Source organism: Bubalus bubalis, chromosome 4 (genome assembly GCF_019923935.1).
Source record: "Bubalus bubalis isolate 160015118507 breed Murrah chromosome 4, NDDB_SH_1, whole genome shotgun sequence".
NCBI classification, from domain to species: Eukaryota; Metazoa; Chordata; class Mammalia; order Artiodactyla; family Bovidae; genus Bubalus; species Bubalus bubalis.
In genome coordinates this window covers 128,831,713-128,855,179 of record NC_059160.1, presented here as the reverse complement: position 1 = coordinate 128,855,179, position 23,467 = coordinate 128,831,713, and the positions used below count along the sequence as shown (strand labels likewise).

At 41.1% G+C, this 23,467-nt stretch overlaps 1 protein-coding gene across 5 annotated transcripts in view; it reads right to left on the bottom strand.

The window, feature by feature from the left end:
- MTR (5-methyltetrahydrofolate-homocysteine methyltransferase) overlaps window positions 1-8,171 on the bottom strand; it is a 125,189-nt gene extending 117,018 nt beyond the window's left edge. For 4 of the 5 annotated variants that reach the window (XM_006050165.4, XM_006050167.4, XM_006050166.4 and 1 more), the window contains exon 1: window positions 7,718-8,171. In XM_006050165.4, coding sequence (XP_006050227.3) covers window positions 7,718-7,751 — 34 coding nt within the window. In that variant the 5' untranslated portion in view covers window positions 7,752-8,171. The remainder of the gene's footprint in view (window positions 1-7,717) is intronic. The other variant, XM_006050168.4, reaches the window with a different exon arrangement.
- Between the last annotated feature and the right edge of the window lie 15,296 nt (window positions 8,172-23,467).

The following is a 23,467-nucleotide window of genomic DNA, read 5'->3' as shown; positions in this document are numbered from 1 at the left end:
GATGTGGCTGTCCTTCAGCTAAGAAGCACTCAGAATTTGATATGATTAAGCTAATGGGGACAGTATGAAAAAAGCCAAGAAATCTGGGTTTTAGTCCCAGCTCTCAAAAGTAGCTATGGGATTTTGGACAGGCTGTGTTTTTGTCTTATCACAGGACATGTGACAACAGAAGGAGATGATACATTTGAAGGCATATTCCAGATGTTAACGACTGGAAAAGTCATGAGACATATATATCATAAAAGTCATGAGACATTTAACCTTGGCATAATCACCCCATATATGTTAGCAACTCTTATTATGTCATTATTATTGCATAGCTAATAAAAAGTAGAGCTAGGATCGAAACTCTAAAGGTTGCTTTCTATACTCTACAAGTCCAGTGGGTTAAGAAAAAGGATCACGGAAGCCTGAAGCTCTCAGTTCTGTTCATGTTGGGGCAGGAGGCAGGAATAGCATGTTTACAGATTTAGAGATGAACTTGAATGTGGCAGAGCAAACACAATAATCAGCAAAAACATCTACATGGAGATCCTTGCAGATGGGGAATAAAAAGAAAGATTAAAAACTTTAACCTATATGCTCAATTGAATTACTTTCTTTTTCAAAGAATGTAGCTGCAACCCTTCCTAAAATGAGGGCATGTGTGATGAATCACCCAGTGGGTGGGAACACGGGGTGTGGGCGTGGTGGAGGGGCGCTGGAGGAGGGAGTAGCTCATGCGTGCCTGCATGCATTCAAATGTTTTTCCCCAAACTTTAAACATTATATTTTGTAACCGTGTATAGCCAATTAACAATGTTGTGGTAGTTTCAGGAGAACAGCAAAGGGACTCGGCTATACATATACATGTGAGCGTTCTTCCCCAAACCTCCCTCCCCTGGCACATAACACTGAGCAGAGTTCCATGTGCTATACAATAGTCCCTGTTGGCTATCCAAGGTATTCAAGGGACTTCCCTGGTAGTCCTGTGGTTACGACTTCGCCTTCCAACAAAGGAGGCACAGGTTTGATCCTTGGTTGGGGAGCTAGTGGAGGTGATGGAATTCCAGTTGAGCTATTTCAAATCCTGAAAGATGATGCTGTGAAAGTGCTTCACTCAATATGCCAGCAAATTTGTAAAACTCAGCAGTGGCCACAGGACTGGAAAAAGTCAGTTTTCATTCCAATCCCAAAGAAAGGCAATGCCAAAGAATGCTCAAACTACCGCACAATTGCACTCATCTCACACACTAGTAAAGTAATGCTCAAAATTCTCCAAGCCAGGTTTCAACAGTACGTAAACCGTGAACTACCTGATGTTCAAGCTGGTTTTAGAAAAAGCAGAGGAACCAGAGATCAAATTGCCAACATCTGCTGGATCATGGAAAAAGCAAGAGAGTTCCAGAAAAATATCTATTTCTGCTTTATTGACTATGCCAAAGCCTTTGACTGTGTGGATCACAATAAACTGTGGAAAATTCTGAAAGACATGGGAATACCAGACCACCTAACCTGCCTCTTAAGAAATCTGTATGCAGGACAGGAAGCAACAATTAGAACTGGACATGGAACAACAGACTGGTTCCAAATAGGAAAAGGAGTACGTCAAGGCTGTATATTGTCACCCTGCTTATTTAACTTCTATGCAGAGTATACCATGAGAAACGCTGGACTGGAAGAAACACAAGCTGGTCAAGATTTCTGGGAGAAATATCAATAACCTCAGATATGCAGATGGCACCACCCATATGGCAGAAAGTGAAGAGGAACCAAAAAGCCTCTTGATGAAAGTGAAAGAGGAGAGTGAAAAAGTTGGCTTAAAGCTCAACATTCAGAAAATGAAGATCATGGCATCTGGTCCCATCACTTCATGGGAAATAGATGGGGAAACAGTGGAAACAGTGTCAGACTTTATTTTTCGGGGCTCCAAAACCACTGCAGATGGTGATTGCAGCCATGAAATTAAAAGACGCTTGCTCCTTGGAAGGAAAGTTATGACCAACCTAGATAGCATATTCAAAAGCAGAGACATTACTTTGCCAACAAAGGTCTGTCTAGTCAAGGCTATGGTTTTTCCTGCGGTCATGTATGGATGTGAGAGTTGGACTGTGAAGAAGGCTGAGCACCGAAGAATTGATGCTTTTGAACTGTGGTGTTGGAGAAGACTCTTGAGAGTCCCTTGGACTACAAGGAGGTCCAACCCGTCCATTCTGAAGGAGATCAGCCCTGGGATTTCTTTGGAAGGAATGATGCTGAAGCTGAAACTCCAGTACTTTGGCCACCTCATGTGAAGAGTTGACTCATTGGAAAAGACTCTGCTGCTGGGAGGGATTGGGGGCAGGAGGAGAAGGGGACGACAGAGGATGAGATGGCTGGATGGCATCACTGACTCGATGGACGTGAGTCTGAGTGAACTCCAGGAGTTGGTGATGGACAGGGAGGCCTGGCGTGCTGCATTTTATGGGGTCTCGAAGAGTCGGACACGACTGAGTGACTGAACTGAACTGAACTGGGGAGCTAAGATCCCAGGTGCCTCAGAGCCAAGAAAACAAAACATAAAATAGAAACAATACTGTAACAAATTCAATAAAGACTTTAAAAATGGTCCACATCAAAAAAAGTGCCCACTCTTGCCACTATTATTCAACATAGTTTTGGAAAACAGAGCCATGGCAGAGAATAAAAAGAAATAAAAGGAATCCAGAAGAAAAATAAGATGTAAAACCCTCACTGTTTGCAGATGACATAATACTATACATCAGATCAGATCAGTTGCTAACTCAATGGACGTGAGTCTGAGTGATCTCTGGGAGTTGGTGATGGACAGGGAGGCCTGGCATGCTGCGATTCATGGGGTCGTGAAGAGTTAGACACGACTGAGTGACTGAACTGAACTGAACTGATGGCTGATTCTTGTTGTATGGCAGAAATCAACACAACATTGTAAAACAATCTTCCTCCAATTAAAAAATAAGGTAAAAAAACAAAAATGGTCCACATTGAAAAAAAGTCTTAAAAAATAAATTAAAAAGTATTCAAACCTTTGAGGAAAAAAAAAATCCCAGTTTTTTCTACAAAGAAATATGTCTTTTGGCATCAGTAAAATGGCCAGTAGTTTATCAGGAAGGTAGATCAGTTGGTCAAGAATCCACCTGCAATGCAGGAGACTGGGGTTCAATCCCTGGGTCAGGAAGATTCCCTGCAGAAGAAAATGGCAGCCCACTCCAGTATGCTTGCCTGAAAAACCCCATGGACAGAGGATCCTGATGGGCTACAGTCCGTGGGGTCGCAAGAATCAGACAGGACTTAGCAACTAAAACCATCACCATCAACCAAAATGATCAGTAAATACCATATGATTTACATGTCTTTGTACTTCTATCTCCTCCACTGACCAAGTACACAAGAGTTTAAGGAGATAGAAATAAGAAAGGAAAGTTAACATAACAACAAAAGAAATGCCCTCCCTCCGCCCACCCTGGTCTCCTTCATCAGAGTTGGTTTGGCCTTTCTCTACTCACTGCAAATCTGACAACGGAGTGTGCCCCAACTTGTCCTATTTTCAAAAAAGGTCTGAGCATTTTCCCAAGAGGCCTCTAATGTATTCACTTTTCAAATCAGAAATATAAATTGTTTTCAATCTTTAAGATAGTTCACCATTTACCATAAAACAACCCCATCCCCATACAAATCCTGATAGCTTGTTAAGAGTTATCATATACATAAGAGACAAAAGATTTTTTAAAAAACTCTAAACCTGTAATTTTTTAAATAAGAAGCTTGACCAACTTACTCTGTAATTTATGTGGAAGACTAAAAGCCCAAAAAGAACTAACTTAACTTTAAAAAAGTAGAAAGAGATTACTTGGCCTATCAAATATTATTATATACTATAAGATATTATAAAATAAGTAAAGTAAGATATAGAATATCTTCTCACTTAGCACATGGCAAGACATCTAAAGACTTAAATAGCTCAACCTATAATTTTTTTTTTAAGTAAATTTGATTACATTAAAAACAAAGGATTTCTGTCAAATGAAAGTCACCACTGACAAAAGTAATAAACCGATTATCAACTGAAGGAAGATTCTGCAATGTCAAACTGAAAGGTACTGGGACTTTCCTGGCGGTTCAGTGGTTAGGACTCTGCGCTTTCACTGCTGGGGCCCAGGGTTAGATCCCTGGTCAGGGAATTAAGATCCTGCAAACCACACAGCACAGCCAAAGGAAGAAAAAAAAAAAACCTGAAAGAGACTAAAATCTATAACATACCAGGAGCTCCTACAAATCAATAAGAAATTAAACAGAAAAATGGGCAAAAGATGTGAATAGGCAAATCAAGGGAGGGAAAAACTGAATACTCAACAAGTATATGAAGAGATGCTCCAACTATAAGCCATCAGAGAGACATAAACACCAATATAGTATACTAACACATATATATGGAATTTAGAAAGATGGTAACAATAACCCTGTATACGAGACAGCAAAAGAGACACTGATGTATAGAACAGTCTTATGGACTCTGTGGGAGAGGGAGAGGGTGGGAAGATTTGGGAGAATGGCATTGAAACATGTATACTATCATGTATGAAACGAGTCACCAGTCCAGGTTCGATGCACGATACTGGATGCTTGGGGCTGGTGCACTGGGATGACCCAGAGGGATGGTATGGGGAGGGAGGAGGGAGGAGGGTTCAGGATGGGGAACACATGTATACCTGTGGCGGATTCGTTTCGATATTTGGCAAAACCAATACAATATTGTATAGTTTAAAAATAAAATAAAATTTAAAAAAAAAAGAAAAAAACAAAAAACAAGACGAAACCAATATATATGCAAGGGATGGGCAGTACTTAGAAGATTGGATAATACCAAAGAAAATCAGAACCCTTGCTTTTTGGAACGTAGACAGATACAGTCATTCTGGAGAGCAACCTAGCAGGAGTCAGTAAAATTAAGCATGTGGAAAACTCAACAGTCTCACTCCTGAGTGTATTTCCCAAACAAAGGCTCCACTGATGCATAGAGAACATATCAGAGGATATTAGAGAAGTTGCAAATTGGAGACAACCCTGGGAAATGGCAAAGTCAAATGTGCAGATGCTCGTGTGTGGAATACCACTGAGTGCTAACCAGATTTACCACTGTATTGCTCTGTTGATTGAGTGAGGAAGTCAGAAATGGCTAACTAGTGAAGTCACTCAGTCATGTCTGACTCTTTGCGACCCCATGGACTGTAGCCTACCAGGCTCCTCTGTCCATGGGATTTTCCAGGCAAGAATACTGGAGTAGATTGCCATCCGACCCAGGGATAGAACCCGAGTCTCCTGCATCTCCTGCATTGCAGGTACCACCTGGGATGATATATATAAATAACACAGTCTAAAAGAGAAATACACAAGGAATGTCCTTGTCCAGTAAGCCTAAGAGATCACAATGTTTTTCCCAGCTTGAGAGGACCTAGTCAATGTACTTCACTTGGGTGATTTTTTTTCTACCCATTAATGTTTTATTTCCCAGTAATGATACCATGATTCATAGTAAATGCTCCAAAGAGTAAACAAACATGGTATTAACTGGTTAAAGGACCAATTAGATGTTGAGGTGGGTAAGTCAGTATCACCCTTAAGAACCATCCTAAATAATGGTTCTTTAAGACAAGAACCATCCTAAAGACAAGATGATGGCATAAACCAATAAACCCCAAATACACATGATTTTAAGTAATAAATTACTGTCAAGAACACAGTTACTCTATGGACAGAATGATCCCATGTAGCTCTGATTTACTTAGGACTCCCACATCCACTGCACTAACTGGGGAAAACACAGAGCAAGGAAAAGAATTTTGCATTATAAACAAACGATCCCAACACTTCTCAGCACTTTCTTGACTTGACTATATTCAAGACTATCTTCAGTTCAGTTCAGTCGCTCAGTCGTGTCCAACTCTTTGCGACCCCATGAATCGCAGCACACCAGGCCTCCCTGTCCATCACCAACTCCTGGAGTTCACCCAAACTCATGTCCATCGAGTCGGTGATGCCATCCAGCCACCTCATTTTCTATTGTCCCCTTCTCCTCCTAAGTCCCTTGCAAGACACTTCATTTCTGAATCTCTAACTTCTAGTTTGCACCAACATGCTACATTTTGTAGACATGTCTTTGCTTGTGCAATATTCCACTTCTGAAATAGCATACTATTTCTCCTCTGATTTTAATGAGACCAGGAAGGATTAGAAACATGTAACTGCTGCTGCTGTTGCTGCTGCTAAGTCGCTTCAGTCGTGTCCGACTCTGTGCAACCCCGTAGACGGTAGCCCACTAAGCTCCTCCGTCCCTGGGATTCTCCAGGCAAGAACACTGGAGTGGGTTGCCATTTCCTTCTTCAGAGCTAGATTCAAACACTTAACAATTTTCCTTTCATCTGCTGTAAAAAGATCACTATTTAAACTATTCTAAATCTTCAGGGGGTTTTGCTCTAGATACCTTCAGATAAAAGAGAAATCACATACTTCATTTTTTTAAATTACATGGGAAAAGGAAGGTCAGAAGTCATCAGTAAAAAATACTGTTCAAATAAATAAATGATACCCCTGTGGGAGATATGGGAGAAGGCAATGGCACCCCACTCCAGTACTGTTGCCCGGAAAATCCCATGGATGGAGGAGCCTGGTGGGCTGATGTCCATGGGGTCGCACAGAGTCAGACACGACTGAAGCGACTTGGCAGCAGCAGTGGGAGATATAGGTCTCACTTTACAGCAACAGTGATAAAATGTTTCTTAGTCACATATCCACCTGTTTCATGAATAATTCTAATGGTCCCATTTATCAGGACCTTAGAATCAAAGGGTCACTAGCTCACCTCTGAAAAATTTCAGTTATGGAATTCCTGAGCTGAAGATCCTTATCTGTCACATCTACTGTTATGTCCTTGTTACTGATTCTCTTGATTCTTCACTTGCTACTTCATACCTCACAAGTTTTAATAGGTGTATTTGTTCACAAATTATCATCAGGGAGGGCATTAAAGACCTAGAGCTCATTTTAAAACGGAAAATATTGATATACTTAATTCTTGTGTTATTTTTCTTTTTCCTCATTGTTAATGTGAGAGTCACCAACATCAAAATCACCTGGAATTATTACCCCTTATCCCAACCTACTGCTGCTGCTGCTGCTGCTAAGTCACTTCAACCTACTGAGTACCCTCTAATCTATTCTAACATAGTGATTTTACACACACTAGAGTTAACAGAACTACTGTTGTTACCTCGAAGTGGAAAATAAAAGTTCAATGCAGTTTTAAATAGCTTTCTGGGCTTCCTTATTTCTCAGCACCTGAACCTTCTTTGGCTTAGATGCTCAATAAACATATTGAATAATAACGTTCAATCATGCAAAACTTCTATAAGGCCCGGACGGAACACGGTACATCAAACTGAAACGTTTTAGTTACCCTGGCGCTCAGAATATGTTTCGGGGGCACGTGTCGGGGCGTGCTTTATGGATTTGATGGTTTGTCTGCCTGGGGAGGAAGCCGGATGGGTCGGGGAGAGAAGGAACGCAGGCAGGGAGAAAACCCGGGACCTCAGGGTTCGCACGTTCAGAGGCGCCGCCCGCCCCCAGGGAAAGCTAACAAGGTGTCTCCGGGTGGTAACTGAATCACCCTAGAGACTAGGAGGTATTAAAGCACCGAAGCGCGGAGAGCGGGTCGCTGCGTTACCAGATGGCGTCAGGTCCTGGAGCGTGGGGGCCATGCTCCGGAGTCTTCTTTCTCCTCCTCCGGCCGGGGGACGCGGCAGAAAAGACGCACCCTCCACACGTGACGGCCCAGAGCCACGCCAGCCAGCGCCGGGCCAGTAGTTCACAGGTCGGGGTCCCAAGGACACTGAGGGGCCTTCCCGCAACCAGACCCGACTGCCGGGCTTCCGTCAGGGCCAGAGCGCCGCGCGGCGCTGACAGGAGGCACCCGGCCCAGACCGCTGCTCAGACACGTGCTTTCTTCTCGGTCACCTGGCCTGTCCTCGGCAAAGGCCTGGCGGCTAAACCAGCGCGACCGGAGGCCGAGTCGACAGGAGGACGCGGGCTGGACCAGAAGAGGAGGACGACGTGGCGACCGAGGCGCAGGGCCAGGGCTCGCAGTCCCCCGTGGGTTTGGGTAACTCAGAAAACTGTTATTCTGCGCGCAATCCAGCCTCGCAGGGGAGGTCCCGCCCCTTCAGGCCCGCGATTGGTCTATAGGAGCCCGTAGCGACTCTATTGGCTGACCGATTCAACCACTCACATGAGGCTTTGTGCCCCTCCCCCACCAACACCCGCCCCGCCCCGGGATTTCTGGGAGGTGTAGTTCAGGATCCCAGGTGACCCTCGGAGGTTTTGCGCATCTCAGTCCAGCGTCTGAAAGTGTGGCCACCAGTGGTCTCCCCAAATTTAAATCCTGGTACGAAGTTGGCGCTGACTTCAAAATGTATTAATATGATGTCAAGAGGCTGGTACTTGAAGTCTGGAAGAGCAGGTACTAGTCACGCTTTACTGTTAACTGGCTTTGGGCAACATAATCTTAGGCTCCACTCTACACTTTATAAAATAGGAAATGATAGGGTGGTGATAATTACTATTTTACAAGGTTGTTGTAGGGATTAGTAGTAGGATCGTGTGAACGTGCTGGGAAACTCTGAAGTAAATATATGCATGTTAATTGTCACGTTTTGACAATAAACATTTATTAAGCACACACTATGTGTCAGACTTTAGACTACACGCTTGGAATGCAAAGACAGACAAGCTACATCACATCCCCACCTTTCTCTTAAGAGGAAGAACTCACAATCCGATTAAGAATAATAATTTAACAGAAAAAAAAAAAAAAAGAATCACATGTAGTGTACCAAAGAAACTCACAACCCCAAGGGTATTGGGGGAAGATTTCCAAGGAGAAGCTGAGTTCTAAAGAGAAAGTATGTGCCAAGTTAAGGCCATTTTTGTAGAGAAAAACTAATGGGAAAAAACAGCACTTGAGAGAATTTGAAAATAAAGGACAGCTGTGTAAAATGAGATGGTTGGATGATATCATCAACTCAGTAGACATGAGTCTGAGCAAACTCCAGGAGATGGTGAAGGACAGGGGAGCCTGGCGTGCTGCAGTCCATGGGGTCGCAAAGAGCTGGACATGACTTGGCGACTGAACAACAACAACAACCAGTTTAGTGGAAGACAATTTTTCCATGGCCCAGCAGGCAGGGGATGGTTTCAGGGTGGTTCAAGCTTATTACATTTATTGTACACATTATTTCTAATCTAATGCCATTGCTGGTCTGAGAGGGGGTACTGATCCTCAGTCCAGAGTTTGGGGACCCTTGGCTTAGAGGGTAGGACAAATGATAATCAAGTATATCTTTATAAAGCAAGATTAGTACCCTGGAGGAAGATCTCTATAAGCTAGTGTCTGTCATCATCCTTGTTTACTGATAAGAAAACCAAAGTAAAGAGAGGTTGGCTGATCAGAGGGCAAGAGTGCAATGCTGTTTACAATTCATTGATCACAACCAGTTGCAGATTTTTTTGTTTCTTCTCCACCCCCACTGCTTCACTTAACTAACCTAGAAGAAAAAGGCAAAAAAAAAAAAAAAAAAAAAAAACAGAGAGAAGTTAAGCTGCCCAAGGTCACATTTCTAAGAGGCGGTAAAGCTGGGCTTCAAACCTGGGAAAACTGGTTTCAACATTCCCCCTGTTTATCACTAAGCCCTAATACTTCCTTTGAACAGCTGATGAAAGAGCTCCCTTTCCAGAAAAATGGACACACCAAATTGCTTGCAATTTCCACTGTTACTCAGATTCCCTGGCCTTAATTTACAGAATAAAGTGAGTTTATAAAATGTCGCCTCACTGTTAACATTAAACAAATGTTGTCATTCATGAAACCCTGGAATCTTAAATATTCTATATTTTCAATGGGAGATATTCTTACTTGGCATTTGGGGACAGATAAAACTTTAATCTTAAGATCAAAGCAGAGCAGCAGCTGCGCTTTGTTGGAGTACCCATGAAGAGATACCCCACGTCCAAGGTAAGAGAAACCCAAGTAAGACAGTAGGTGTTGCGAGAAGGCATCAGAGAGCAGACACACTGAAACCATAATCACAGAAAACTAGTCCATCTAATCACACGGACCACAGCCTTGTCTAACGCAATGAAACTAAGCCATGCCATGTGGGGCCACCCAAGACAGGTGGGTCATGGTGGAGAGGTCTGACAGAATGTGGTCCACTGGAGAAGGGAATGGCAAACCACTTCAGTATTCTTGCCTTGAGAACCCCATGAACAGTATGAAAAGGCAAAATGATAGGATACTGAAAAAGGAACTCCCCAGGTCTGTAGGTGCCCAATATGCTACTAGAGATCAGTGGAGAAATAACTCCAGAAAGAATGAAGGGATGGAGCCAAAGCAAAAACAATACCCAGCTGTGGATGTGACTGGTGATAGAAGCAAGGTCCGATGATGTAAAGAGCAATATTGTATAGGAACCTGGAATGTAAGGTCCATGAATCAAGGCAAATTGGACGTGGTCAAACAAGAGATGGCAAGAGTGAACATCTACATTCTAGGAATCAGCGAACTAAAATGGACTGGAATGGGTGAATTTAACTCAGATGACCATTATATCTACTACTGTGGGCAGGAATCCCTCAGAAGAAATGGAGTAGCCATCATGGTCAACAAAAGAGTCGGAAATGCAGTATTTGGATGCAATCTCAAAAACGTCAGAATGATCTCTGTTTGTTTCCAAGGCAAACCACACAGTAATCCAAGTCTATGCCCCAACCAGTAACGCTGAAGAAGCTGAAGTTGAACGGTTCTATGAAGACCTACAAGACCGTGTAGAACTAACACCCAAAAAAGATGTCCTTTTCATTATAGGGGATTGGAATGAAAAAGTAGGAAGTCGAGAAACACCTGGAGTAACAGGCAAATTTGGCCTTGGAATACAGAATGAAGCAGGGCAAAGGCTAATAGCGTTTTACCAAGAGAACACACTGGTCATAGCAAACACCCTCTTCCAACAACACAAGAGAAGACCCTACACATGGACATCACCAGATGGTCAACATCAAAATCAGATTGATTATATTCTTTGCAGCCAAAGATGGAGAAGCCCTATACGGTCAGCAAAAACAAGACTGGGAGCCGACTGTGGCTCAGATCATGAACTCCTTATTGCCAAATTCAGACTGAAATTGAAGAAAGTAGGGAAAACCACTAGACCATTCAGGTATGACCTAAATCAAATCCCTTATGATTATACAGTGGAAGTGAGAAATAGATTTAAGGGCCTAGATCTGATAGAGTGCCTGATGAACTATGGACGGAGGTGTGTGACTTGTACAGGAGACAGGGATCAAGACCATCCCCATGGAAAAGAAATGCAAAAAAGCAAAATGGCTGTCTGAGGAGGCCTTACAAATAGCTGTGAAAAGAAGAGAAGTGAAAAGCAAAGGAGAAAAAGAAAGATATAAACATCTGAATGCAGAGTTCCAAAGAATAGCAAGAAGAGATAAGAAAGACTTCTTCAGCGACCAATGCAAAGAAATAGAGGAAAATAACAGAATGGGAAAGACTAGAGATCTCTTCAAGAAAACTAGAGATACCAAGGGAACATTTCATGCAAAGATGGGCTCGATAAAAGGCAGAAATGGTATGGACCTAACAGAAGCAGTAGATATTAAGAAGAGGTGGCAAGAATACACAGAAGAACTGTACAAAAAAGATCTTCACAACCAAGATAATCACAATGGTGTGATCACTCACTTAGAGCCAGACATCCTGGAATGTGAAGTCAAGTGGGCCTTAGAAAGCATCACTATGAACAAAGCTAGTGGAGATGATGGAAGTCCAGTTGAGCTATTTCAAATCCTGAAAGATGATGCTGTGAAAGTGCTGCACTCAATATGCCAGCAAATTTGGAAAACTCAGCAGTGGCCACAAGACTGGAAAAGGTCCGTTTTCATTCCAATCCCAAAGAAGGGAATACCAAAGAATGCTCAAACTACCGCACAATTGCACTCAACTCACACGCTAGTAAAGTAATACTCAAAATTCTCCAAGCCAGGCTTCAGCAATACGTGAACCATGAACTTCCTGATGTTCAAGCTGGTTTTAGAAAAGGCAGAGGAACCAGATATCAAATTGGCAACATCTGCTGCTCCTGCTGCTGCTGCTAAGTCACTTCAGTTGTGTCCGACTCTGTGCGACCCCGTAGACGGCAGCCCACCAGGCTCCCCCATCCCTGGGATTCTCCAGGCAAGAACACTGGAGTGGGTTGCCATTTCCTTCTCCAATGCAGGAAAGTGAAAAGTGAAAGTGAAGTCGCTCAGTCGTGTCTGACTCTTAGCGATCCCACGGACTGCAGCCCATCAGGCTCCTCCGTCCATGGGATTTTCCAGGCAAGAGTACTGGAGTCGTGCCATTGCCTTCTCCGAACGAAAAGCCCACGTACCGGCAACTAGAGAAAGACCTCAGCGCCAAAAGACCCCATGCAGACAAAGATAAATAAATGAATAAAGGGTTGGGGCTTTCCTGGTGGCTCAGTGGTCAAGAATCCAGCTGCCAATGCAGGAGACCACGGTTCGATCCCTGAGTTGGGAAGATCCCCTGGAGGAAGGCATGGGAACCCACTCCAGTATTCTTGCCTGGAGAATCCCCATGGACAGAGGAGCCTGGTGGGCTACAGTCCATGGGGTCGCAAAGAGTCAGACATGACTGAGCGACTAACCAGAGCACATATGCAGATGATAGGCAGTAAATAAGTGTATTAAAAATAATAATAATAAAGTCTTATTTTAGGACAGACTTTTTCTGTCTTGGTCTTGTTATATAGCCACAGTAACATTTAATACCTGGCACAAGGTGGCATGTGACTAAATAGTGTTCACAGGGGTAAATTACTGGAGGAACATTGCAGCCATCGTCTTTTGGACATTATCTGATGAACACTGGTAGCACAGCTTCCACAGCAGACTTTTTACTGGCAGAAAGAGGGGTTTTTTGTTTGTTTGTTTTGTTTTGTCTTAAGCAGGATGTAATTTGAAAGCTATAATCATTCTCTAAAACTGGAAATATGATTCCTTTATTTGCCAATGGTAAGATAAATCTCCCAGGTGGTGCCAGTGGTAAAGAACCCACCTGCCAATGCAGGAGACAAAAGAGACGGTGGGGTTTGATCCCTGGGTGGGGAAGATTCCCTGGCGGAGGGCACAGCAACCCACTCCAGTATTCTTGCCTGGAGAATCCCATTTGCAGAGGAGCATGGCGGGCTACAGTCCATAGAGTCACAAAGAGTGGGATGTAACTGGAGCAACTTAGCACTCACACAAGATAATTTCACTAGTGTTAACATTAAATAAAGCAAAATAATCCCTAGGTCAAGCTGACTGTAGCTTGATTAAAGTTATTAATCTTGGTAAAGAAACACTCGCCTCTCAGCAACTCTGGGGGGGTGGGACTGAGTACTGGTTAGGAATGGAGGCATAGACCAAGGAACTCGGGAAGGCTCACCTGGCTGCTGAGATCTTTAACCCTGTTCCTGAGATAAAGGTGCAGCTGGTATCTGTAATGGAGATTGCGTATCTTCTGCTATAATGACTGGACGACATTAGTTTTCAAAGTCATTCAAGTATTGCCTCCGTCTTTCTAGAAAGCTAGTCTTTCTCTGGTGACAGACAACCATGTTGGTATTGCTGTTCCCCTTTAAAGTGTAAAAGCACTATACCTGGTATGTGATTAAGGATACCCATGTATAAGGATCATGTACTTCTAATAGTATTTGAGGTGGTTTTTACACTTGGCCAGACAGTTGGTATTAAGAACCTTAATATAAACCTTATTAAAACCATCAATTTGGATGTCACACAGAAATGAACTGTAGCCTGAAAACATTAAAATTAAATAATGTATTTTTTCTTTAAGTAAATATTTAATCACCAATTATCCAATTTGTCAAAAACCATTAATGTGCAGTGCAAGGTTAGTTCTGTAGTGTGTTCAATCTTGGATATTTTTTAAAAATTAAGAACTAAATGAATTTCAAAGAAACTGAAACCTATGACACTGTTCAGATTATCAAAATGTATAATTAATATTTACAGCAGAGCTTTAGAAAATTCTATCAAATAAATGCCAGTTAAGTACCCAAAGTGGATAGGCACCATGTCAGATGCTTTGGGGAACATAAAGATGTTCAGAATAGGATTTGCTCCCCAAAGATCCTGCAAGACAAATTATGAGTGAATAAGATAAAGTGGATCATAATAAATGGGATAACAGAAATACAAGGGGAAAGCTAGTAACTAGAGGAAAGAAAGAAGTTCATTCAAAATATGAAAACCCAAGAAATTCATGTAAAGAGATAGATTTGGACTACAATGTAAGAAAAAATAATGATGCTAGGGGCTGAATGTTTGTGTCCCCTCCAAATTCATATGTTGAAATCCTAATGCTCATTGGTAGTAGGGGCTTTGGAATGTGGCTAGGTTATGAAGGTGGAACCTTCAGAGGGAGTTAGGGACCTTGTAAGAGAGGCCCAGTAAGGCTCCCTTGTCCCTTCTGCTATGTGAGGATATACAGGGAAGTTTGGGTTCTCATCTAACCACACTAACACCATAATCTTGAACTTCTCAGTCTCCAGAACTATGAGAAATATAGATCTGTTGTTAATACCCTACCTATAGATGCCTGCGATATTTTGTTAGAGCAGCCCAGATGGAGTAAGACAAGTGGGCAGGAAGGAAAATGATATTACTTTTTAATGCTATTGTAAATGGAACTGTTTCACTGGTTCCTTTTCAGACTGTTAATTGCAAGTATGTAGAAATACAGCTGATTTTGAGGTGTTGATGTTAAATCTCCTTGCTGAATTCTTTTGGCTCTGACAAATTTTTGTAGGTTTGTTAGAATTTTCTACATATAACATCATATCATCTGTAGAACAGAGATAATTTCACTTTCGTTCTAATCTGGATGGCTTTTCTCTTTTTAAATGTCATCTTTTCTAAGACTCTATTCATTTATTTGGCCATGCCATGTGCCATGTGGGATCTTAGTTCCCCAACCAGGGGTTGAACCCACACCCCCTGCATTGGAAGCAAGGAGTCTGAACCACTGAACCACCAGGAAAGTCCCTCAAATTTTTTATTTCCGATGAATGGGTCATATTTTCTGGTTTATGGTCTGTTTTACATTTTTTTTTGTTATTGTTGAGAACTAGACCTTCTGAGTATAATGTAGTAATTCTGGAAGTCTAATTCTCCCACTCTTCAGGGATTGCTAGTTTTTGCTGGTTGAGGGCTAGAGCCATGTGAATTTTCCAAACTAACTTTGCAGCACTTGTGTGTTAGGTAAGATCACTGATCTCTTCCATCATCTCTGCAGTTGTCTTTGGCCTTACAAAGATTTCCTTAAATGTCTGGTTCCCATAAAGTGAAAAATAGATCCCGTCTTTGAATCCCCTTCTTGCTGGAAAGCCACTTCAGCCCATATAGGTTGAAATAATGCTTGACTTCTGTGTTGGCTCCTCAGTGATAAAAAGCAGCAATTAGCACTCAAAACACATGACCTCGACTTTTGGAAGATAAGCTCCTTGCTACCCACCTTGACTGTAGCAAGCTGCACCAGGAACGCTTGCCTCTGTTCACAGCTGCCTGCCACAGGGTGGAAGGATGGGAGATGGTACCTGGTACAGCCCAAGATTCAGCTGCTTCAGTAGACTCTCTCCAGGCTCTGCAACTGTTCTGCTAGCCCAGCTTTCCAAACTAGTTGCTTCAGACAGCTCCTGCCAATTCAGTTGTTTTTTTGTTGGAGGGACAGCTATTTCAATCTTCTCCATTTTGCCTATGTTGTCGTCCTGTATCTCATGTTAGAGAGAAGTCTGAGCCCAGATGACTTATATTTTATTGTCTTTTTTCTGTCTGGTTACATTATTTTCTTATCTTGAAAATTATCTTTTTTGAATGGCAGAATATGTCTAGGTGTTAGTTTTTCTTTATTGATTTTTGCCCAGTATACTGTGTGCTCTTTTGCTTGAATGCCTAAATCCTTTTTTTCAGTTCAAGAAAATCTTATTTAGTGATATATTTGATTATTGCTTCTGTTCAACCATTCTGTTACTTTAGAATAATTATAATTGTTAGGGTTTAAAAACATTTAACTTAGATATCCATTCTCCACTTCTGATTTTTGCAAAATAATTGCTGTCTTTATAAAACCCATTTCTGATGCAGATTTTAATTCTGCTATTGCTTTGTTAGCTTCTTCTCATCCTTTTGTCACCTATCCTCCATTTTTAAAAAAATTGCTGTCTAAACTCTTCACCTCATTCTGATTTCTCCAAATCACTATATGCTCCTCTTCCATGTCTGTATATAGCCTAGCATTAATTTTTATGGTTCCTATATTATTATACTTCATTGAATTTAAGACACTTTGATATGTGCTAGTATTATTGTATTAAATAATCTTTTTGGCCACACCATGCAGCATTCTGGATATTACTGGCTGTAAAATACAGTGGTTGTAAAATGAGTGAATGAATGTGTCGAATTAGGTACAAAATGTCCTTATCTCTCTTTATCAAAACTCATATAAAGCTGAGAAATAAAAAGGTAAAAGTTAAAATGTTTAGTATATCTAAAATATCATAAATGTAGCTATAGTGAGGAAGCTGTCAAGGTTACTATTACTGTATTATTTAGGGTAAGGCCAAGCTGTTGTAACAGATATTCTAAATACAGTGGCTTAAAACATACACAAGTTTCTGTTTCCACATGGCAGATTTGAGGGGAGCAGCCCATATCACTGGGGTGATCTCCCAAACAGAAACTCAGATTTCTTCTAAGCTGTACCTGTGCCATTCCTCGAACTTAGCAACTATGAATGACTCCTGTTACTTTTCTCCTAAAGACTCCTTATTTAGTTCACTGTATTCAGAAAAAGTTAGAGGAAGTTGTTAGTTTTAACACAGCTTTGCCAATTCCTTTTTTCTTTCAATAAAATGTTTTTGTATTATCATGTGTTTTAATTATGTTTTCATCAAAACATTGGAGCCTCAGATTCAGATAATTGAAAAAATGGAAAATGTCCCCCATGTAGCCTAATTACCCAAGGAAAGCTAAATGATTAAATAAATCAGCCTTACTTTCTGTTGTTTAAAAAAAAAAATCTGACTTCATTTTCAATTCAAATAAACTCAAATCTTTATTTTGAGGAATCATTTAAAAACCACTGAGAAATAAATATTGAACAGAATCTTATGAAGGCAGTTAAGTCAAGATTAAAATGCTGTTGTGCTAATAGAATTAAAATTTGTATTACGTAAATCTTTCTCATTTGTGCAGTATAATATGTAGCTACACTTTTTTAAGTTTTTCATGAAACAAGGGGAGGGATGCTAAAAGGAGTGCTTATGTGTACTGAAGTTGTGTTTGGGAATAGTTATATAAAAATCATGTATAAATTCAGGAAATAATTCCATTGTCTTAAACATTCTGATCAAAGTTTTTCAAAGTATTTAATTAAAGAGTAAAATATAAACTATCAAAAATGAATTGGCCTGGTATCTAGCATAAATTATACATTTTAGCTCACATGAAATAGTACATACTGAATATTTTATAAGATGAGGTAAGTCATAGATTGTAATGGGAATATTTTATATGCTTGGATAAATATGTTTTAAGTGTTTTCTCATATAATACACATCAAATCTAAAAGAAATCATGTAAACAATTACCACAACTTTTATCTAGTGAAACTTGACAATTGTGGTTGTCTCAGAAAGCATTCTTGTCACCAGTCTGTGCCGCCTTGGTTATTCACAGGTGCTTATCTAATTGGCTAACTCATTCTAAGGGCTTCCCTGGTGGCTCAGTGGTAAAGAGTCTGGGTTCGATCCCTGGGTTGGGAAGATCCCCTGGAGAAGGAAATGGCTACCCACTCCAGTATGCCTGCCTGAAAAATTCCATGGACAGAGGAGTCTGGTGGGTTATAGTCCACGGGGTCACAAGAGTTGGACACAATTTAGCAACTAAAGTTAAATCATTCTAAGGATTATTTTTTAATGATTTATGGGTTCTGTTAATTTCTACTGTAAAGTGATTCAGTTATACATGTATATACATTCTTCCTCATACTTTTCCATTATGATTTATCACAGGATCCTGAATATAGTTCCTGTGCTGTACAGTAGACCTTGCTGTTTATCCATTCTATGTATAATAACTTGTATCTCCTAATCCCAAACTCCCAGTCCTTCCCTCCTCCGCGGCAAGCACAAATCTGTTCTGTGAGTCTATTTGTTTCATAGGCGAGTTCTTTGTGTTGTATTTTAGATTCCACATATAAATGATGGCATATGGTATTTATTTTTCTCTTTCTTACTTCATTTAGAATGATAATCTCTAGGTACACCCGTGTTGCCTCAAATGGCATTATTTCATTCTTTTTTATGGCTGAGTAGCATTCTATTGTGTATATAGACTAATCTTCTTTATTCATTTGTCGATAGACATTTAGGTTATTTCCATGCCTTAGTGTTGTGAACAGTGCCACAGTGAACACTGGGGTGCATTTGTCTTTTCCAATTAGTTTTTTTCTGGATATATGCTGAGAAGTGGGATGGCAGGATCTTATGGCCACTCTTCTTTTTTTTTTTTTTTTTTTGAGGAAACTCTATACTGTTTTCCATAGTGGCTGTACCAATTGACATTCCCACTAACAGTGTAAGAGGGTTCCCTTTTCTCCACACTCTCTCCAGCATTTGTTATCTGTAGGCTTTAAATGATGGCCTTTCTGACCAGTGTAACTTGGTATCTCGTTGTAGTTTTGATTTGCACTTCTTAATAATTAATGAAGTTGAATATTTTTTCATGTGCCTGTTGGCCACCTGTATGTCTTCACTGAAGAAGTGTCTGCTTAGGTCTTCTGCCCATTTTTCAGTTGGATTGTTTCTTTGTTCTAAGTATTATTATTGAAAGTAGTTGGAAAGAATTCCCGATGTTCAAATACATGACCCAAAAAAGCCATTTATTTCTTACTGATACTCCAATTTGCCATCACTTCTGCCGATTTGTTTTATCAACATGGAAGTTTGCAGTGCTTTGGAGATTACTTGGAAAAGACTTTAAGGTCCTGGGGAATCCTTGGTTAGATGCCGGGAGCCGGCATATTGCATATTGAGTGCATATTTGCATATTGAGTACAGCACTTTCCACAGCATCATCTTTCAGGATCTGGAATAGCTCAACTGGAATTCTATCACTGCCGGGAGCCAGCGTGAGGAGCTCCACCCATGACAAAGGTCATGAGGAAGGAGGCTCGACATACGCAAAGGCGGGATCGAGCCTCAGGAGTCCCCCTGGAAATCCTCGAGCATCTACCCCCATAACCAGAGCCTGCCTACTTTACTACTTTGTGCTCTCACCTACACCTCTGACTTTACGGGGGGCTGTCCCCCACCACCTCTTTCGGAGAAGGAGTTAACTTAGAGCTCCAGTTAATAAAAACTCCTGGGCATGACAAGAGTGTTTTAACCTACAAACTCCTCTGAAGGTTCTCTGGCCTGCCTGACAGGCTTGTCCGGCCACATGTGATTGCTCACAGCCTCCCAACCGTGAGAGGCACGAGATGCTTTAAACCTTCTAAAAACAGGTTCCTTAGAAAAGTTAGAAAACTATTAGTATAAGTATAATGGGCTGATTAGAAATTGTATTGGTGAAGGGTTTTTCATTTGTTGAGCCAATGTTTGTTGCTAAGTCTCCACATCCCCTGCCCTTATACACATTAATGAATATATAGAAGAAATAAGTATTAACCTTTGATATTAATCACGTTAGACCTTAGGCTAAGTAAATTCTTTCCTTAACTAAAACCCACTACACACTCACCCTATAGGAATGTAACTTTATTTGAGTGACGTCTGTTTTAAGAATAATCACCCCTGGAGAAATAAGTGTCCTGGTTGACTGACTGCTGTCACAAGGAGAGGGTCATAAATTGTCAGCAGGCCCCCTGGCCAGAAGATGATGTAACACCCCTAAGACCTCTGTATACATTTGTATGAAGCACCTGACTCTGATAAAAGTCAGGACTGCTGACCCCACGTGACTTTTGCATAACATCTCAGTGTATAAAAGTAGACCATGGAAAATAAAGAATTGGGATCAGTTTCTCGAAATACGGGTCTCCCCATGTCGCACTCTCTCTCACTCTGGCTGAGTCTCCATCTGGAGCATGGAACCCACCATGCTTACTAATTTTGCCTGGGCTTCTAAGATCTGACCGGGGAGGCCTCAGTGTCTCCTCTCCTTCCGGAGAACGGAAGGACGCCTGCGGCCTACGTAAGTGGTGCAAGCTTCTTGTCTTGAAGTTTTATTGGTCTCCCGCGTAAACCAAGCTACTCAGCCTCTTTTCTGCACTGAATTTTCCTACTGAGCTATCCTCATTCTATTACTCTTTACATCTTTAATTAATATCTAATTGAAGCTATTGTGTCCTGATCCTCGCCGACACCGTCCCCGCTTCGAATACCCTGGATCAGCCGGGGCTGGACCCCGGCAGTTAGGGATTCCCATTGATGGATCACAACCGTCTTCAGCTCCCAGCTTAAAAAGAATGATGATTTGTCAGCTGCTTGATGACTCAGATGGTATAGGAATCTGACTACAATGCAGGAGACCTGGGTTCCATCCGCAGGTTTGGAAAATCTCCCAGAGAAGACAATGGCTACCCACCCCAATATTCTTGCCTGGAGAATTCCATGGACAGAGGATCCTAGCGGGCTACAGTCCATGGGATCACAAAGAGTCAGATACGACTGAGTGACTAACACACTAAGTACTGAGTTATTAATTAATGAATCCAAAAGGGGAAAAAAAAAACTTGTCTCCTTCTCTGCCGATTCCATCTGAAATATGAGAACGTCGCACACAGGGCAGTTAAAGCACTACATAGGCTCCTGGGTATCTGAGAAAGTTCACGGACACAGTTGAACACACTCAGTGCCTTCTTGTCAAATAACCCAAGGCAACTGTGGGTGAGTCTTTGTCAGCTTGGTAATAATTAGCTACTTCTTAAAATACAAAGACAGAGAGGAATAAACTAGGAGATTAGGACTGACATACACACACTACTGTATATAAAGCAGGTAACTAATAATAACCTACTATATAGCATAGAGAATTCTACTCAGTACTCTGCAATGACCTGTATAGGAAAAGAATCTTAAAAAGAGTGAATATATGTGTATGTATAACTGATTCACCTTGTTGTACACCTGAAATTGATACAACATTGTCAATCAACTATACTCCAATTAAAATTAATTTTAAAAAGAAATACAAGTTTCTGACTTTATATCATTTTGATTTGCTTCTTTTCACTTAAAGGCTGTAGAGAGCTCATCTCCAGCTTATCTCATGAATATGTGTGAATCAGGTATGCAGCAGGAAAGAATATGAAGACAAGTGTACCCATCTGAAATTCAGCCATTGCCAATTTTTGTATATCACCAACCAGATGGTCGGAGAAGGCAATGGCACCCCACTCCAGTACTCTTGCCTGGAAAATCCATGGACAGAGGAGCCTGGTAGGCTGCAGTCCATGGGGTTGCTAAGAGTCAAACACGACTGAGCGACTTCACTTTCACTTTTCTCTTTCATGCACTGGAGAAGGAAATGGCAACCCACTCCAGTGTTCTTGCCTGGAGAATCCCAGGGACGGCAGAACCTGGTGGGCTGCCGTCTATGGGGTCACACAGAGTCAGACACGACTGAAGCAACTTAGCATAGCATAGCATAGCATAGCATAACCAGATGGTACAGGGGTTGGCCTGGCCATTCATGTGGTCCAACCATTAACCTTTCCAGTAACAGCTTCTCTATCTGTTTTACACTTCCTGATTACTAATGACCCTTTCCATTACCTCTAATCCAGTGGTTTTCAATTGAGGGTTAGTAGAATCATCTATGGAGCTTTCAAAAAATGCAGATGTCCAGGTCTTAACGCAGACCTTCACAACTAGAAGCTCTGGGGTTAGGGCTGGGGGTGCCATACACTTTCAAAATACCTACTGGGGATTCTGAAATGATATCTGGGGTAAAAATTTCTTCCTAATCCATTTCGTTCCCTAGTCCATTCATCACTCACCTCTAACTGGGCCAATCTTAATTCCTCATCTCAAATTTACCCTCTACCCAACAAGCCAGTCTCTAATTCTTTAAACAAGGCAAATGCTAAACCAAATGAGAGTTTTAAGTGATGATGGAAATTTTAAGTGAGGAAAGTTTGTGGTTAACCAAAGAAACTGGTTATTAGTTGAAATAATAATAATAATAAAACAGGGATTCCTTTTCTTTTACAAATTAAGTTTAATCAATAATTCAGCTTCAGAAATAAAAATAACTTCTAAAATGAGAGTACAAACATGTTTATTAAGTGTTTCAGAGTTTATTTCCCTTTTTAATTTGTTAGCAGATAGTGTTGATCCATTCTCTTGCTTAAATGTTGTAAAGAAACTAAAATTTTAGGAAGATGAACTACCTACAACAATCGTAAAACACCACAAATTCCCGCTAGTAGCCTCAAAGGCAGAATATCTTCCCGTTTTTCTCCCTATACAGCTGGAATATAGCACCTGCATGAAGTAGAATAAGGAGTCACAGTTCACCTAAACACCACCCCAAAAGTGTCTGGCACTGAACTCAAGGACTCAGATTTCAGAAATCTGTAAACTATCAGCTACTTAATACAATGAAGCAAATTAAATGAAACTTACAAAGGCTGAAGGTTCTAAATGGGCCAATTGTGTAAAAATATTAAGTTACGGGACAGTCATGAATGGAAAATATCCCATTTCCAGCTACTGGTGGAAATCTAGAAAAATCTGAAGAAAAAGACGATAGGTTAACAGGCACATGACTGTTTTTCCAGTAACACTTCAATTGCTATTTACAACTGTTTTTGTTTGTTTCTAATTCATCTGATCATTAAGGATTCAGATATAAAAAGAATTCCTGCTTTATTCTTTACAAGCTGTCAACAAGATGGAAAAACAGGGGAGGTACAGCATACAGCAGCACGAGCAGAAACATGAATGAAAGCTGACAGATATGGGTGGCAGGAGCCATCGGTATCCTCTGCAAGGGGCTTCCACATAGACATGGAAGGAGGTGTGGCAATGCCCCATCCAATCACAGTGGGGACACTCACCGAGAGCTGGCAGAAACATCAAGAATTCCTGCTACACAAAATGAATCCACCTGAAGTATGTAAAGGTTCTGCAGTTAAAGAACTTACCTCTACTGTAGGTGAGAATAAGTCCTTTCCTACCAACTCTTCCCTCTAACACCTTCTCTTTATCAGATAGTAAAACTAAAAGGCAAAAAAGGAGAAATTCTGCCTGGAGAGCTATAAAAATAGCAGCTTTTG